The following is an 18,992-nucleotide window of genomic DNA, read 5'->3' on the forward strand; positions in this document are numbered from 1 at the left end:
AAGAAGGACCGCAGGGCTGTGATGCTTGGCACTTAGACTGGTAAAGTTCTACATCATCAATGTTTAGGGGCCATTACATACATTAGAAGCCATCAGAACTCGTATGGACCTAATGGGGCCCATGTGTGTTGCGCAACCGCCTTGTTGGGGCCTGGATGATGTAAACATGCAGTGTGCCTAAAGAGTCCTCCTTGACGTCAAACAAAACACAAATAACCCAAACAAAGAACAACAAAACCAACAATACCCAATTTCCACTCCACCCCCACTCCATACTTCCACCCAGAAGCATCTGTGTACAACCCCTCACCCCTCACCAATAGAAACATAACTTTGAAATGTGCTTCCCACATAGGACTGCACCAACCTATCATAGTGAAAGGCTACCAGAATCTATTCAGCAGAGACATGCTTTATGAAATATTATAGGTAGCATTCCAATTACATAAATATATATTGGTGCAACTACCATTTTAACTGCTTATGTTCTGCCCCATAATGTCCCATACAGGCTATGGCAGCAAAGGCCAGTGAGGTTGGCCGCAACCAAACCCTAGGGAGTGAAACTACTGTCATAGGCCGGGGCACCTGGCAGAGAGATGCCGGTTGAAGGCATACCACGAGCAGCAAAAACAGCAGAGACCAGCACACCAAGAACAGCCACCACAAAAATCCACAAATGCCCCCCTTAGCATAATGCACAGGGGGATTAGCATACACTGTACATCCAGTTGTAGGGAGGTCTGCCTGTCACCACACAACCACAGGAGGGGTCCACCCATTGGGTAAGGATGTGGCAGCAGCAACCACAGACAGGGAATCCAATGCAACAGGGGGCAGGAACAAAATATCTGCAGTGAGGGGTGACAGTGTGGGATGGTAGTGACAAAAGCTAGGGACAGCGGGACCACCAGCATGCTCAGAATTAGCAGGGTGTAGTCCAAAGGGGGTGGGTGGGGGGCGGATCTGGGACGGGGAATCCCAAATCCCTACTACAGCTCCAGGTGGACGTAGGGCACTGGGTGGGCTCACCTCCATACTCAGCTTAGGGACTAAACAGTGCTTCAACTTTGTAGGCTCCACCCAGGGAAAATAGGTGGCCTCAACCTTGGACATTACGAGGCGGAATGGATGGGAGAAAATGGGGCTGCTAAACATCCTGCGACTCTCTCCACCATATGATTAGTAAAGCAATAGATCATGAGAGATGATCGGAAACATCCAAGACTAAAGAAAAAATGCTCTCAGCTAGAGCAAAGATAAGGTTCCAGATACAAAGGCGGGGTCCAGCTCAGCCAAAGCCAGGTACCTGGAAGACACGGAGGAGGCACAGGAGTGCTCACGGCATGAGGCAGACATTAGCAACTCCAGTGCCATACGCCTTCTAGCTACATGCTCCATTCACCTGTAGCAATACCAAGTTACACAGGCCATAACCCACGCAACTGAGGGTAGCATCCAAAGATATAGCCCCCATTAGATTAAATAACTATTGGGTGTGGTCGCACAGCAATTGGACCCCTAGCACCGGACGAACGGCTTTTTACCAAGAAATTAGCACCTCTGTAGGGTTCCTACTAAAAACCACAATCCCATTCCCAATATGTTTATGAGAACACCCCACAAAACATTTTAGCACCAATAATGAACAGCACTGAGCTCGGCCTCATTTCGATCAAGGTGGTTATGCACTATCGGTATGTGCCAAGATCGTGCGACCTGCTGCATTTCCATCCCAGGGAATGACATGGACAATGGAACTTTGACACTTGACATCCAAGGACGCATAATGTACAGCAAAGAATACATGAATAAGAAGCCCCTGAGCAGGAGTGGTTTTCAAACTGGTTCTCCAGGCTCCCACGATATATCTCCGGTTTGTGCAAGTCACTGTTGCCAGTTATTATTGTGTTGTGGGTGTACACGTGGGGATCATCTGCTGTAAAAACTCAGTCCTCAAGTTAGATAGAATGCAAATAAGTAGAAAGAGTGTCATAGTCAAATGTGAGCTAAAGGATCAGCTGTGTTTATCGACAAAAATGATTATTTGATCAAATCCCCCATGCAGAACTCGACTTTCACCCCAACGTGCAAGTATGTAGTCAGACAGGCCCTGCATCCTTGGCCTGGGATTACTGATTGATAGGTCACATGTGGGAGGGTGGTAGCTGGCAGGCAAACACTTGGGCAGAAAACACTTGATCTATCCCACAGATAGGCGAAGCAAAATCTCAATGGTCTGGGGAGATTGTACCCAATAAAGCACACGTTCCGAGGGGATACGCACGCTTCAAACAACACCAAAAAGTCAGATGCCACATGGGTTCGCCAATCAGGAGCTAGCACATATATTGATCACACGCTCCCCATGCCGGACATATAGACACATTCACCACTGGCCACGGTGTCCACGCAAGGTCGACACCGTGCGTGGACACAGTAGTAACATTTGACCATTAATTTATGACTCTAAGGCAGCAAACAACTTTCTAGAATGTATATGGAATTCCGGGTGAGTTTATGGCTTGATGAGGAAATGTATAGAAACCTAACACAAACCCAATGTAAATTGAGGCAGTAATCAGACCTAGGGCCTGGAAATGTTCTCCTGGCTGTATAGTTTAATTCAACAAAACTGTTCCTGTTTTGCCAAATTACTATTGTCTTCTGTTTCAATAAGGAATTCGATCCTGAGAAACAGTGGGGTGTCAACTCTTGTGAGCATGAGATTCTTGCACTTCAACTGCATGTTTTGTTGTTTCTTATGTGAAATCAATTAAAAAAAAAGTTTGAAGGAAAGAAAACGTGTATCCAGAGAATCAGAAGAACGAATAAAGTAGAGAGATCGGCATAGCCAGGAAAGAACTGAGATTTGTGTTCACAGTTATTAGGATATTGTCTGAATATTAAAAGGGTTTCGAAGATACGATGCTAGTAGGAACTCCTTCAATCGGCAGGGAGGATCCGATGTCAAATGAAAGGACCTTTAAGGCTGAGAGAAAAAAGCGAGAGAGACAAGCAGCACCCTTACCTCACGCCTCGTTTTTATTTCAACAGATTAGGACAAAAAGCCGCCACAATCAATTTATGAAACCAGTATCATGTATAACATTTAACTTTGGTCATAAAATTATGCCCTAGACACAACTGTACCGTACCTCAAACAACCAGTTCAATTGTACCAGGTCGAAGGCAGTTTCACCATAAAGTGAAATGCCAATTATTCCTTCTCCAAGGCTCACAATACCACAAACCATACACGAAAGGAGTGACTCAATGATGGAATTACTGTATGTAGCCTGGTTGATAAGATATTGGCCAACATTTTGATATAAACGTTTTTATGGGATATGGACCTACAGCTCCCGCATTTCCCATGATGACCTTATTGGATATGGCGCCCAGTGACCCCACTGTTTCTGCTTCCCAGAAAGCTGGGTTTTGCAGGTCTTGAAAATGTTCTAGGTAAGTTGTCCTCACATGGTGACTTGCAAGTCAGCTGTCTTGATCTCTTCTAGTGTAATTGTATGGTCCAATAACATAACTCTTTCATCAGTAAAAGGATTGAGATGGAGATAATTCAAAAATTCATCTTCATCACCTTTGGCCTCCTCCTGCAATGAGTCGGACATGGTAAAAAAAAGTGTACAAAAAGCCAGCTAGTCTGTCTAGAGGATGGCAGAAAGCAGAGAATGTAGGAACATAAACTGTGAGAAGAAAGACATAAGTGAAGACTACAAAAAAGTATATGGTGTGTTTTCAGAGATTAGTAACACAGATATATACCAGGCTTTGCACTTGGAATTGAGGCACAAAATTAAGAATCTAAGCGTAAAACTCTTTTCCTGGACCTTTACGCTAAAAAATGTAATCAGGTTTGATGTACAGAAATCTGTCAAGGGAAAACAGTGGTGTGAAATAATTAGTGCTTAACTTCGAATTAATAATATCTCTGTGCTAACCACTGTTTGTACAAGAAGCAATTTAAAACCCCAATTTGTAATCTGCGAACTATGTAGTAAAACAGTAAGCCACTTGGTACTTACAAACGAGCGCAGCTCCGACAGTATGGTCGAAATGGTGGCATTTGGGTCATCATATTCTTGCGGTTGCTCTAAATTATGCCCTGCTTTGTTAATCATCCAAGCAGCGAGGGTGCAAAACATGAAGAATTGCTCTCCAGGGTTTGTCGGCAAAGCAAAGTAGTGTCTGTTGAAAGAAAAACGTTATTACAATGGCTTTCACATATATGAACATTAAGAAACACATGTTTTAAAGATGGTGTGAGCAAATATATTAGGAAACTAAACAATCTGTAGGTCAATCCTCTCGTCCACTCTGTCTCATGGTCATTTTAGATCTAGCATCTATATGAAGACATAAATGAGAGCACTATACAACAGTCAGGATTCTGCCATCCAGCCACTAGGAGGCGCTCCCGAAGGCCCTCTGGACTCCAGCTTTTAACTCTAAATAGGACAGTAAATACTTCTACCCCTTGCCTTTGACAGCTACACTTTGTATTCGAGTCCAGGCTTCCACTCTATTATCCTGATGCATCACAGTCCTTTCAAGTTCAGTCTGGCTTTAGACCCTTCCTGGATCACTAAAGTACACTGCCACAGCAATAATCAAAATCATCAAGAAACTGCAGTCAGACAGTGCCTCTGGCCCACATGGAATCCGGGAAGCTCTAAACACAACACCTTACACTGGGCTAACTTCCTGGCTGGGATGTTTAACGCCATCCTGGCAGAAGGCTCTTCGCCAAGTAACTATTGTTTAATTGCCCTACTGCATGCAGACCGTGAGCATTTTTTTACTTTGCTTCTTGAAGACCTAGAAGCATGGGTGTCAGACACAAGGAGACCCCAGCTGAATCAGCCAAGATTTACGAAGAAGCAAGGCACGTTAACAAACCTCATGGCAGTAAGTCTCACTCTCAGCAGAGTAAAGGACACTGGTACACCACGAAATATGGGCTTTGTTGACTTTAAGTCAGCGTTTGACCGTGCTCCACGCAACAAATTACGGGCAAAGCTTCAGCAGTGAGAATGCCACCCAACTTATTAAGGCGTATCAGGCTGCTTTACTCAGGCATTTGGGCCAAGATCAAGAGTTGTGTTTTAACTAATATACATACATATATACACACACATACATATACACACATACACATATATATTTTTTTCTTTTCCTTTACATTGGCCCCTCATTGACTGTATGCCCCACTTTTTGTGGTATTACAAATGATCATATTCGATTTATATTGTTACTGCACTGGGTTGTACAGTCTGATATTTAGTTTACAGTTCATGGTCCTGAGCAGGCATGTTTGGTGAGAGAAGTGGTCAGGAAGATCTGCTCGGATGGCCTTTGTTACTAGCATCTCATATCTGAGTGCCATAGTGAGATGTAAAAAAAATAAGGGGTCCCAGTGAGAGGGTATCAAAAGTACACAAGCGAACACTTTATAAAAAAAAAGCTTTTTCAGACAAGAACAAATCTCAAACAAGTACTTGAACACTGTTATTTAATCACAATGTGCTTATTCATATTACAAATAACGGGAGCCGAACTGCTGCGAGGAGTGAGGAGAGCCCTGAGAAGCTGCCTAGGAGGAAGGTGAATTATTTCCTTCCGACTAATTGCCGCACCCGCTTCGCGAGTGCCGCTGTGACTTGAACTCTGACCTTTTCCTTGGTGCAGCGGGGGTATTTGAGGGCATCTGGCAAGGAGAGCGAGCGAGCGCTGAACGCCGGCAGGGATCGAAGTACCAGGAGTCCCTGCCCGACCTAGCACACCTGGTCTGCGTTCGCCTGACAGCCCCGCCCCGCCCACAGGCATCAACACGTCATCTATAAGAGACATAGACACCCGCTGCGCGGGACGAGCCGGGCGAAACCACTACTATAGGCCTGGTAAGCTCTTGTGTGTGTTTGTGTACTTTTAATAAGTGTGGTCTAGACATTCTGTAATCCATACGCGATTAATTATATGTTTTAATTCGCTTATTCAAAAAAATGGCTCGCCAATCGGGGAAGGGGGTTAGACCAGCATCTAGCGTCACTGGTGGAACCATCACTGATACCCTTGATAACTTTATTACAAAAAGCAGCGGTTGTGCTTGAGCGGGAGATAGCCCTCACAGAGAAGCGGCTATCCCATGAACTGTTAGCCGCCAAAAGGTCTTCCCTTGGCCATATAAGAAATGCTGTTACACCTGACTATACAGATACCCAAAGGTCGAGCGCACTTAAATCCCCAGCCAAACATATTGAGGGGCGCCATTCAATTACTACTGCTAATACCTCCTTTAATACTACATTCCTCGATAGCCTATCTATGGAGGATTCTCACCCTATAAAGAATACACAGGCTGTAGATAGAGGGGTGGAGGGGGACAATTAGGACGAAAATCTAAGGTGCAAAAAACAACAAAAAATTCCACACTGCCAAGCTCGATCAAAGCGAACACACCTAGGAAAACTTCTACTATAGTTATTTCGACCCCGAATCACTTATCGAATGCTAGCCCCTCGCCTTTATCTCATACCTCAGATTTACTCACGGAGGCGGCATGTACCATATCCCAAGTTGAGCAACTGCTCAAATCATTTACACTCCCAATCATCGAGAGATTAAAGGTAATTAACGACAAAATGGACAAGCTACAGAAGGCAACCATAGAAAACACCCATAGCGAGGTTATTATCTAGTCCGACTGAGATAGGCAAAAACACCTCCCCTTAAAAAAAAACAAATTTACTGATGAAAACAGGCGGAACAAGGCCAGTCAACATTCAGGAAGTGGCCATGAAAGGAATTTTGGAAGTAGGGAAGGCTGGGAGAAAAAAGATACACTAAGTGGTCAGATTACCCCTTTATTGATTTCGTTATCAGTCCAACATGAAGAGAGAAAAAACTTGGCCGAACCCAGTAGAAATGCGATGATACACCCCGTCATTAATTTACCCCCTCAATCAGCACCATTAGTGGTGGTACTAGGTAATGTTCCACCACTTATGGAGGGAGACAGAGAAGATTACCCCCAGCTAAGGAACAAGGTAACCCACTGGTTAACACGTAACACCACGGAAACTAATAACCTTGCTCATAGCATCATAATGGTCCGAAGGGCATCTTGGCATGGCACGCTAAAAACATCGAGACCGGGAGACTGCATAGTGGTCAACTTTAATTGCCCGAGAATAGCGGAAAGAATCTTAAGTGAAGCTATGTACGATGGAAGGCCAAGGGGCTCAAGTATTGAGATATTGCCTCTAGGCTATTTCTATGGTGTACCACATCGACCAAGACCAGATAGGTGGAATGGGTGGCAACAGGTCAGGGCCCCCAAATATAGAGTACAACAGGACACAAGACCATTATGGATGAGGCCTGCAACAATTCCACATTGGGCAAGACATGGGTTACACTACTTTCCAACAGAACCAAATAGATTCTCAGTATTATCTGGCCTTAATGAGTGCGGCTGACTGAATGATAATAACTATTCAGTTGAGGTAACACATGACGATAAAAGTGATTGTCTACACAACATGGGTGTCCCGGGGGTTTCCACAAATACACATGCAAACATGATATCTGACTGTAACATACAGGTGACCCCTATAGTTGATACTCCCGTATTTGTGGGAGATATACCACCTATAAACGTTGCTATGAAAAGGGAAAAAACAACACTCAATAATCAATATGCTATTACTGCACTTGTAGATCAATCCCCGTCGCATGGTCACTTTAAATTAGTGTCATGGAATATTTGTGGTCTAGAAAGTAAATGACCTAATCCTGTTTGGGGGGGATTTTATACAGCAGTTTGATGTGCTATGCATCCAGGAAACCTGGCTTTTGAAGGAACAACACCTGGATGGTTTTAAAACATATCATACCCCAGCGGAACAGTCCGCCCATGGCAGACATAAAGGAGGTATTTGTGTATAATAGATGGGCCCGGGTCTTGGAATGCCGCTGTTAAAAATAGAACTTTATTATTCAAACGTTCCATTGCGGCCTTAATGAACTTTGCGAAAAAATTAGGGAATAGACCACCTGAAATACTCTTAAGCATCTATAAGTCAAACTGCAGAAGTATAGCTCTTTATGGGGCAGGTATCTGGGGATTTCAAAACACAACATCTATCCAGATAGCAGAAAACTGCTTTTTTAGGTTTTGCCTTAGCCATGCGTACGAAGTACGCATGCGCTAGCAAAACCTCTTGATTTCTATCTGGGGTGATGACCCGCCTCTGCCTATCATTGGCTAGCTCCATAAATGGAGGCTAGCCATTGGGAGGCAGAGGCTGTCAATCGCGTTTTCTCTCGAAAACGCGATTCGGGGGCGTTTCTGGTGCTTTTTTTAAGCCCCGCCCCTTTGTCCCGGGCCGCGCTGCGATTGGCTGCCGGCCCGGGACACCCCCGTGACGTCATTCCCGGGCCGTGCTGTGATTGGCTGGCCGGCCCGGGTCATCACGCCTCCCTGCAAACTTTCAGTCTGCATTAGGCTTCCAAACAGTCCTTCCCTAGTGCGACAATTACGCTCTTCATGCTATTTCGCTCTTTTAATCTTTTTTCGATCTCCGCTGCATTTTCTTTCCCTTTCTATCTCCCTCGGCCTCCTCCTTCCGTCTCTTCTCTCTCCCCTCACGTTCGACCCGTCTTCATTGCCGTGGCCCCGTGTCCGCACCTCGCCCGCTGCGGCAGCTTCACACCAATCCCATGTGCAAAAATAGCTCAGGACAGGGACAGTTTAATGGGCCAGAATTTCAGAGCTCAAATGAGGGTGAAAGTGCAGCGCGGAGAGAGACCCTCTGTTGTTTTGTGTCGGGCTGCCAGTCCAGCGCCTCCGCCATGGTCTGCCTGCGCCTGCTTTGAACTTTAGCGGCTCTGATCGCCTCTGCGCTGGGAGACCTGAAGTCCAGGAGCTGCTCGGAGGTCCGCAGAGCCTACATTTCCAAGGGCTTTAACCAGAACGATGTTCCGTCAAACGGACAGTTTAATGGGCCAGAATTTCAGAGCTCAAATGAGGGTGAAAGTGCAGCGCGGAGAGAGAGAAAAAAGTTGAAAACCCCCGAGGGCACCGAAAAAATGCCCTTCTCTTGTTTCCAGGAGGGGAGGGGACCGTGGTCTAGTTTCCTCTGCGCAGTTCCCAGGTAAGGAAGGCTGAACCGACTGGGAAATCCGAACCCCAAAAGGAGCGCTGTGCCCAGGTCTGTCCTGCACACAGCGCGCTGCTCTCCCGACGGCGCAAGGGCCCATACAACGGGCCCTCCAGCTGTGGGGTGGGGGGGAAGCCTAGATGACCTGCTTCCTGCGGTGGGCCCGGGTCATTGCACCCTGCACACGCATTGTTACACGGGGAACAGACCTTGCCGGCTCAGAACACACTGCAGCCCGCCATACAACATTATTTCCTTCAACACCTTTCTCACTAATTTGTTTAATTTTAATTTATTTTCCCGTTTCTCATCTTCATTTAAAACTTAATTTTTTGTCGGTTTTCTTCCGTGGGCCTGGATAACCAGGCGGCCGCACACTCTATTTTTTTCACCCCCGTCCTAGTTTGAAATTTGAGTCGACTTGTTCATCAGACACGAGAGGCCTTGGAGGTAAAACTGAACTCGCATAATTTAGAGTGCGGCGTCAGACTGCTCAAATTCGATGTAACGACTTTTAAGTAAACGTATTTTTGTTTTAGATTCAGTGCCCCTACCCCCCACGATCCATTTTCCAAGCCCAGACCCCCTATAAGGTACTTTGTGACGTGGGGTTTGACCCCTAGGTTAATTGCAAATGCAATTACAGGCATTTGAAAAGAATGATTACAGGAAATCTTAATCTCTTTTGTTTCGAGATGGTCATGCAAATGAAGAAGGCTAATCCTCTGGAAGGGAATGATCGCGTTTTTTTTTTCTTCTGCTTTCTAGGTGTTTACAAAATCCACCCCTCAGTCCCATTCCTTCTCCCTCCCCTCCACCTCCCCTCGAGTATTATTCGGTCAGCATTCCATTCTCGAAGATTTACTGCAGGAATTGGAGCTCTTTACAAAAGTACATGTTACTTTACACAAGGACACCTTCGCTTTAAAAATAAAACCAAACACTATTTAGGCTCGGGGATTAAGTGAGCTGTGCAAAATCACAATGCCAATCGATCAAACTTTTCAAAAGGCGAAACCATAGCATCGGGCCTTGGGTGGACATGGCATTTTAGGCATTTAAAACTGCAATTAGAGGTTTTTTTCATGTCGAGAAGGGGGGGAAGAAATCCTCACGCGCCGATGTGACATGTCATCTTTTATGCAGGAGTTGGGGAAAGCTGTTCTTTTCTGCTTATTTTAACTCGATTTTTTAATGCCATCACCAGAGACCGCGAATAATGTTTTTTTGTCTCGTACTTCTCCCGCTCAAACTGCAAATGCAAGTATGATCGGCGGCTCCCTAATGAATATGCCATCCCTGCGTCAAGGGGTGCAATTAAATGAAATTCGCCTGCATTGGAGTTCACAAATCGGAGTGTAGCGGCCCTTTCTTTTGTCCCCGCTTCAAGCGCCGACATTAAGGAACGCTTAGCGATTTTAGACTAGGTTTCTTTTTTTTGTTTATTCCCCGTTTAGCAAAGGTGACAGAATGTCAGGGCCAAACGGTTTCCGCAGTCCTGTTTTTTTTCCCACTCCCATCACTACCCTCGCTCTCCAGGCGTGTCCCTGGAGGGCCCTTCCATTGTACAGTTATATTAATTCTGCTAACTTTCAGCCTTCATTGCTGACAACAGGCCTTTTAGGCTTTCGCTGCCTATTACATTAAATTTCCCATCAAACCGTGTCAGCCTCCGAGGTCAGAGATTCGACCAGAAGCTTTCGATTTTTTTGTTGTTTGCCATCTGACTTCATGGGCAGGTGTTTTCTAAATTGCTTTCTATAGTGGCGGTAACCCGTCCAATATTAGTTAAAAGGAAACTAAATCAGCTATATGATCATTTATCAAGACAGGAGCAGAAGGAGGGCCTCGAGCAGGCTGCTCCGTACACAACCACAGTTTTAGAGAGCTGAGATCAGAAAATAAGGTAACAAATGCTGTGCAGTTTGACACAGTGTTACCTAAACAGTTACCTGCGTTTTTAGTCCTCTGTGTTGCTTCCTGTGGTCTTGACAATTTTCTACTGTGTGTGTGTGTGACTGCTCCTGGGTGTGTGTGTGTGTGTGTGTGACTGCTCCTGGGTGTGTGTGTGTGTGTGTGTGACTGCTCCTGGGTGTGTGTGTGTGTGTGTGATTTCTCCTGGGTGTGTGTGTATGTGACTGCTCCAGAGTGTGTGTGTGTGTGTGTGTATGTGACTGCTCCAGAGTGTGTGTGTGTGTGTGTGTGTGTGTGTATATATGTGACTGCTCCAGTGTGTGTGTGTGTGTGTGTGTGACTGCTCCAGTGTGTGTGTGTGTGTGTGACTGCTCCAGTGTGTGTGTGTGTGTGTGTGACTGCTCCAGTGTGTGTGTGTGTGTGTGACTGCCCCAGTGTGTGTGTGTGTGTGTGACTGCTCCAGTGTGTGTGTGTGTGTGTGTGTGTGACTGCTCCAGTGTGTGTGTGTGTGTGGGGGGGGGGGGCTCTGGGTGTGGCTGGCTCTGGGTGTGTGGGTCTGGGTGTGTGTGTGGTAGTAATTGCTGTCTGCTGAGCTCGTCCGTAGGGTACAATAGTTCTCACATTTGCGAGATATTAAGCTATTGGCAATGTAAATGACTGCCATTTATTTATCTGTTTTCAAAACCAACACATAAATATAAATTTTGTCATTTACAATGCCAATAGCTCTAACTTCTCCAAAGGCGAAACCGTTGCATTGTAAATGCTTGTTAGATATTTGTTAGCACTTCCTCAGGGTACGGCAGTTTTTAACTGCCATGCAGAGTTAGGAATGGACTATATTTCTGATCTCCTACAGCTGCAACCAATTTTACTCTGGCATAGGGTGTGGACAGTAGAAGCGTTGTCCCTTAACAGGGAAATTCTTAATGATGTAATGACTTTGGATAACGTGAAAAATATTCCTTGGCTGGAGTTCATTAGGAGAATATTTAATGATCTACAAAGATCGGAATTATTTACTAACTCTGAACTATTGAGTGGGATACCGAGGAAAGAATCATTCCTCGGTATCCCACTCAATCATTATCATTATGTACCTTGGGCTTTGAACGTTTTATTCAGGTTTAACTTATTTCATAATTTAGTAACTTTTTCTACAATAAATAACTGGACCAGGAACCTGGACACATGTCCTTGTGATAATTCATCACAACAATGTACCTTCCATGTTACATTATTCTGTAAATATTATGAGAAGGAAAGTCGAACATGGATTAGACAATATTTGAGAGAGGGTTTCTGGAGGCAATGTAGACCAGCTTACTTAAGTCTACAGAGACTGGAGAATGGAAAATGTATTATGGTTATGATTGGCTTCTTAAAAAGCATCCTGAGGAAACGGAATTTAATGAATGATTGTTAATTTTTAATATGTAAATGCTTTGGATCAGTAACTTATATGTTTAATACTTTTTTAAATGTTTGTAAACTAAATATAAAATGTATATTTATTGTTGCTTTTATGATTTTTAATTGCTGTAAAAATCGAATAAAGCATATTTTGACTGTTGATATAACAAATTAATAGCACAATGATCGTAGTGCCCCAGGGGAAGGAAAGGTAGGTGACAGTGTTTATGTGAAAAGGGAGGGATGTGCAAGGTAGGTCATAGTGCAAACAGTCGTACCAGTACATAATTCATAAGAAACCGATACGCCTGGCTTCAGAACACTGAGCCAGTGAAATAGAGGAGCGACTAATGCTCAGCAATTAAAAGAACCATGCAATCGATGCTAATATTTAATATTTACAGTGAGGGTAGCGTCAACTGGTGTGTAGTAGTAGCCGTCGACGTTTCGACGGCTATAATGGTAGGTATAAGTCACACCTTAAAGTGGGGTCTTCATCAGGACAAAAGAGACCATGGGGAACACTGAATTCTCTATGAAAAATAAAGTAAAATGTGTAATACTATTTACAGTGGAAAAGAGTATTAAAACTGCGCTAAAAAGCGCTGCAACACAATCAAATAAGAAGAAGATTGAATCACCATGGAAGGTAGGGCTCACAACACAAGCAGGAGAACGAAAACGAAGTACCTCAAGGTATCCGATTAAGATTTCAGGGATCAATATATATTGAATCAGTTAATTAATTTATTAATTCAAAGGTCAGTAAGATGCCATGGTGGTCATCAAATTTCTGCAGAGGAAAAACCAGAAGGGACATATTAATTGTACCCCTCAGCCGCAAAATCAAAGAACAGTTCAGACAATAACTTCAGTGGACTGTTACATACATATTTTCAAAACTGGCTCAGACCGGAACACCATAGGAGGTAGTTATTCCATACTAGGTTTCCATCACTATAAAACAAACAGAAGACGACTATAGCTATAAATAGTCTAGGACCAACTCATAGTCTCATTATACAAATGTCACCTATTCATCACCTTCAAACCAAGGGCGTGGCTATGGGGGCCACGTTTGCCCCAAATTTGGCAATACTATTTATGGATGATTTCGAGAACAGGTTCATCTTTAACGACACTAATCCCTTTGGTATCAACCTGGATCTTTGGGTCCGTTACATAGACGACGTACTATGTATATGGAATGGGACCCAGGCAGATTTGACACTGTTCCATTTATGGCTTAATGAAAGGAACATTGATATTCAGTTCGTTTTACAATCTAGTTTGGAGGAAATTGCATTTCTTGATATCATGATCTTTGCGGATAACAATCTATTGCAAACAACATTATACAGGAAACCAGCGGAGCGGAATTCCCTCTTGCAGTATGGTAGCCATCACCCTAGGGGTTTGAAGGATAATTTACCGGTAGGGCAGTTCCTGCGTATCCGCAGGAACTGCTCACTAAAGGACGACTACATTAAAGAATCACAAGAACTTTCCAACCGCCTTCTGGGTCGAGGGTATCCAGCGAGACTGGTAAAACGTGCACGTAAGAGGGCTTGGTATGATCCCCGGGAGGCACTCCTACAACCGGAGGGCAAAGTTAAAGCTCTTGAACGACTAATTTGTCTAACCACGTTCTCCACTAGGAGTAACAACGTTAAAAAGGTTATCAATAAACACTGGTCTTTAGTGTCGGATGACATTAGGCAGAATGCCCTGCCCCTGCATTCATTTAGACGAGCATGAAACATCAGAGACTTAGTAGTCCAATCTTTCCTGGATTGCACAAAACCACCTACCATCTTATCCATGTGGAACCTCCCTCCCATTATTGGGCATACCAGATGTCGCTCATGTGCCGCATGCCCCACTACCATTCAAACAAAGGATTTCATACATCGAGGTCGGACTTATGCATTGAAAGCACATACCAACTGAAATACCATAAACGTCCTCTATGTGATTAAATGCCTTTGTGATCAGGTATATGTGGGCCAAACTCAACAAAAAGTAAAGGCTAGAATTCTACAACATGGTGGTAGGATTAGGTGCAATGTCCCTGGTGCCCCTTTGGTCGATCATTGCAAGAGACATGGACATACTCCTGATGTCTTGAAATGGGATAGTAGTCACGCCCAACTAGCTAGACTAGGTCGTTAGACTCTCTTTGTCAAGCCTTCGGGCGTGTGTCAGTGACATTAATCAAATAGACGTAAATGCCGTTTTCATCCTCCTGGTTGAGAGGTGCACGACGGTCTTAGGACGTTATCTAACATAATGATACAATGTGGCCACCTAATGTATTTACATCAGTGATGTGACAAGTCGCTTACACCCCTCTGAATAGGAGGTGCGTGAAGCTTTAGGAAAATGTATGTAGGTGTATTGTCTAAATTATTGTGCCTGATAAGATGTATTGCCTACACCCTTCAGCGTAAGAGGTGCGCATTGCTGGGGATCCCGTATTGGATACAACACTGTTGAGAATTCAGTAAATAACGGCTAGGTCCATGCATATTTAGTACATCTATATGACATGTTTCCGAATGTTAAACTTTATCTCATAATAATAACACACCACACTATTTCAAACCCTGATGGATGTCATGGTATTGATGGATACGTTAACACCAATGTTGGTCCCCACAGTATTGCTTACACCCTTCTCTGTAGGAAAAGGAAGTTATTGGCCAGCTTGCATGAGCTATACTTGTTTTCAGCCTCCTGAGTGCTATGGTATTATTGTGGGTCAGAACGATTAATAGGAGTTGACATTACTATGTAGTGCCTTGGCTAGCCATTTATCAGCCTTCCTTATTTTACCTGTACATGGAAAATAGTATATGATTGGACTGGTGCATTTCTTAGAGCAAAATGGTTTGCAGAGTTTTTGTCAACCTCGCAAACAAAAGTACTCCGAGCCCTGGTTCCTCACCAAGCTAGCAGTCGTATTTAAAAAACTGAGACTGGAGCAGCAAAATAAAGATTAAGTAACACATCTTTTATGGCTGACAGTGCTTCCTTAACTCGACCAAAGAACTGGCCTTCAGTTTAATATTCTCAGCCGTTTGTTTGCTCAGGGGACATGAACATACTACTGCAGAACATATAAAGATTAAACAAAATTGCGAGTAGATGGAGGCATAGTTTGCAGGGGAGGAGGGCCCTGGGAGTGGGAATCAGGAGAGAAAAAGAGAGGTGATGGTCCGGAATTGTGTATGGAAGTTGCACATAAAACAGGGGAAATAGCAAGGAGGAGGCACCCAAAAAAACAATAGGGGGAGAGAAAGACAAAACAACAGTGAACATGAGAGAAAAGCACTTTGATTTAACGTATCCTTTGAGAAGTTAATTGCAGGGAGTGCTTCTGCATGACCTAAAGTAACCCAAGGGTGGGTAGCCTAAAGCTGTTCTCTTAGGCCCTAAAGCACACCTGCAATGCTCGGTTAGTTTAAACAAATGATTCACAGTATGTAACCAGCATGCATGGAGACAAATGGCAGCTGTAAAAGAGTGAAACCTGGTGGGCCCTGTTATCATCTCTCTAGCTATACCTCTACCATCCTCACCAATAGGTGTTTCTTGGCAGAACTTTATGGTAAGATTGTTTTCAGTTACCAAGATGAGTCATCTCAAGAATGAGGCAAATATGCCTGGTCTTGATAGCTTAAAAAAGCTCTTCTAGCACACACTGGCGCCAATCCTGACTGGCTTGGTTTTGTCCCAAAAAAATAATGGTAACACAATACAGTGTGAAGCACTACCTTCTATTTGGTAGGCGACGCATGGGAATTCTTGTGCATCCACCCTTGTATTCTGATGTGCACCCACATTTACAAAGACGTGTACTGATGAGCTTACTGCAAAACGGTGTGCCTATCCGAAGCTGGGGTAACAAGGAGAAATGTCTTTATGTCTCCGCTTTACTTCCTCTTTGCACGCGTGCTGCACTATGCAGCACACATGCAAAGAGGAACTGACTGGCTTCAAAGGATAGTTACATGACAATGTTAGTAAACATGCTCAAAGATTTTGTGCAGGGGTCCAGACATAAATTTTGTCTTTGACCTTGTACAGCATTCTGCTGATTTTTGTTTAGGGTCACGCTTTAGAAATAAAATATACATACAGACAGAAATGAACTCTTTCTTAGGAAAGGCTATTTTTCAAGTAATGAGGGAGAAACCCATCCATGACTGCAGCATGAGGCACTTGCCTGGCAGGTTACAGTGTGGCACTAGAAGATTTTGGTATTAGTGCACACAAGTCATGTTATGTTAGCCATTTCTGATCGTGCTCTTCATTCTCCATTAACTAGAAATGATTAAATAAAAACTGTCTACTAGACGATGCCTTCCTACCAGTATATTCCACATTCAGCTTCTTAAGTGGTGTGGTCTTCGGGCCTGGAGCACTGCATTGGCTACAGGGTTGATAGCTATGCCTCTGGCAGGGCCGTCTTTACTGTTGGTTGCACCTGGTGTGACGGTCTTTCTTCATGCCACCCCTCCACATTCCCCCCCAAATACCTCCTTCTCTAAGGATTCCTTCCTCCAAAGAGTCCAAGGATTCCTTGAGGGGCACTGATGAGGGGCCACAGTGCCTCCCCTCTCTCGATATACCCTCTCCCATGTGCATTGAATGTCTTTTATAGTGCTACTCATCCCAATGTAGGGTGTCAAGAGCGCTTCACGTCACACACATTATTCAGAGACATTTACTCATAAATGTGTCAGTCAATGTAGAGGAAATGTTACTTAAGATGACGAGGGCTGCAAGGTGTAGGAGTTACATGCCATTTATACTGGTAGGCATTATATGCAGGGCCACTGGAATTATGTGGCAGAGTTGACTAAATTATACAAGTGAAGGCAAATTATGACACATAATGCAACATATATTTTGTACAATTACTGAATATTTTTTTCTTTAACTACACCGTAATACTATCTGGGCAAAGATGTAACCTCATAAGTACCATCTTAACAACAAAATACAAAAATATGAAACGGAATGATAAAAAGTTAAACTTTGTGAAGGCCCTTCTACTGCGTGTGAACACATCTTGCCGCTTTTTTGTAAATTGTGATCCATTTGAGCAAGAAACAATTTTTTTGCTAAATTATGCAGAATATGCAACAGATAATGGGTTATAAGGCAAATCAATAATTATGAGAGAAAAGCTGCGACCGCAGAAATGCATCATTTCAGTTGGGCTGATTATATGTAAAGAGTACTTGGTCTGAAGAAGTACAAACTCGGGTTTTAAAACATAACATAGTGGTTGGGGTTGTCCTTACTAATACATATTTATTATTATCCAAAGGAAACTATTTAACTGTCTACATAAAAGCATGCCTTTGTCGTGTTTGTTACACTTTGTGGTTTGGAAGAGGCACATTATCAATCTGCTCTACTTTATGAGTCGAAACTGGGATTAATGTAAGCTCAGATATCTTTCCATCAGATACCCACATCACCAGAGTTAGACTGACATGTTTGTGGTGTCCTCACAATTGCAGGCAGGCCAACACCTCAGAAGCCTTTGCCTTAGCCTCACCAGATATTTCAAAATGCACCACCCCCGGAACCCCAAAGCATGGCTCCTGTTTCAGTGCACCTCTCAAAACAAGCATTGGTATGGCCAACAGGACGTGGTGAGTGCCTCTACCCCCCCTGCAGGCTCTGCCCCCCCTGCAGCCCCCCTCTGCATGACCCTCCCCCCTGCAGGCCCCCCCTTGCAGGCCCCTCGCACCACCCCTTGCAGGCCCATCGACTCCCCCCCCCTCCCAGGCCCCTTGCACCCCTCCTGCAGGCCCCTTGCACCCCTCCTGCAGGCCCCTCGACCCCCCCCCCCCGTCCCCCCCCCCTCCTGCAGGCCCCGCCCCCTCACCTGCTGAGCGCCTTCATGTTGTGCCGCCGCAGCACCTCCTCCTCGTATCTGAGCAGCTTCAGCTTGTCCAGCAGATCCTCCATGAGCACAAACATGTGGTAGGCGGCCCCGGGCCCGCGCTCCTCCTCGTCCACCCGCCGGCCCTCGTCCGCCATGTTGCCTGCTGCCCCGGCAGGGCTCCGTTGCCACGCACGCCGACCCTAGCAACGGCGGCGGATCACATGACCGCTGGACAAGCTACAAGCTACACGCATGCGCACGTACCACCCACGCCGAACCCCTAGCAACGGCGGCGGGTCACATGACCTGAGGACGAGCTACACGCATGCGCACGTACCACCCACGCCGGTGTTCTAACTATATTTCCACCCCCGTCGTTTTGTACACCCCCTACGTCAGAGGGGTGCGGATACATGCAGGTTCTGCCTGTATATTCGCGCTCCCCCGTCTGGTTGTGTACCCTCTCCTTGCGCATGCGTGAACAGGCCCACTACTTCCACGGGGCACTTGGAAGCCAGGATGGCAGAGCATGCAAAGGCAGCGCCGCTGCTGGGAGGTGGAAACAGGCCTCTTCAGCA

At 44.8% G+C, this 18,992-nt stretch overlaps 1 protein-coding gene across 1 annotated transcript in view; it reads right to left on the reverse strand.

The window, feature by feature from the left end:
* The window catches only part of LOC144755678 (intraflagellar transport protein 57 homolog), a 115,257-nt gene extending 96,608 nt beyond the window's left edge, over window positions 1-18,649 (reverse strand). The window contains exons 1-2 of the mRNA XM_078644849.1: window positions 18,415-18,649; window positions 4,047-4,209 (exon numbers count right to left, since the gene is read on the reverse strand). Coding sequence (XP_078500975.1) covers window positions 4,047-4,209; window positions 18,415-18,569 — 318 coding nt within the window. The 5' untranslated portion in view covers window positions 18,570-18,649. The remainder of the gene's footprint in view (window positions 1-4,046; window positions 4,210-18,414) is intronic.
* Between the last annotated feature and the right edge of the window lie 343 nt (window positions 18,650-18,992).

This window comes from Lissotriton helveticus, chromosome 5_1 (genome assembly GCF_964261635.1).
Source record: "Lissotriton helveticus chromosome 5_1, aLisHel1.1, whole genome shotgun sequence".
NCBI classification, from domain to species: Eukaryota; Metazoa; Chordata; class Amphibia; order Caudata; family Salamandridae; genus Lissotriton; species Lissotriton helveticus.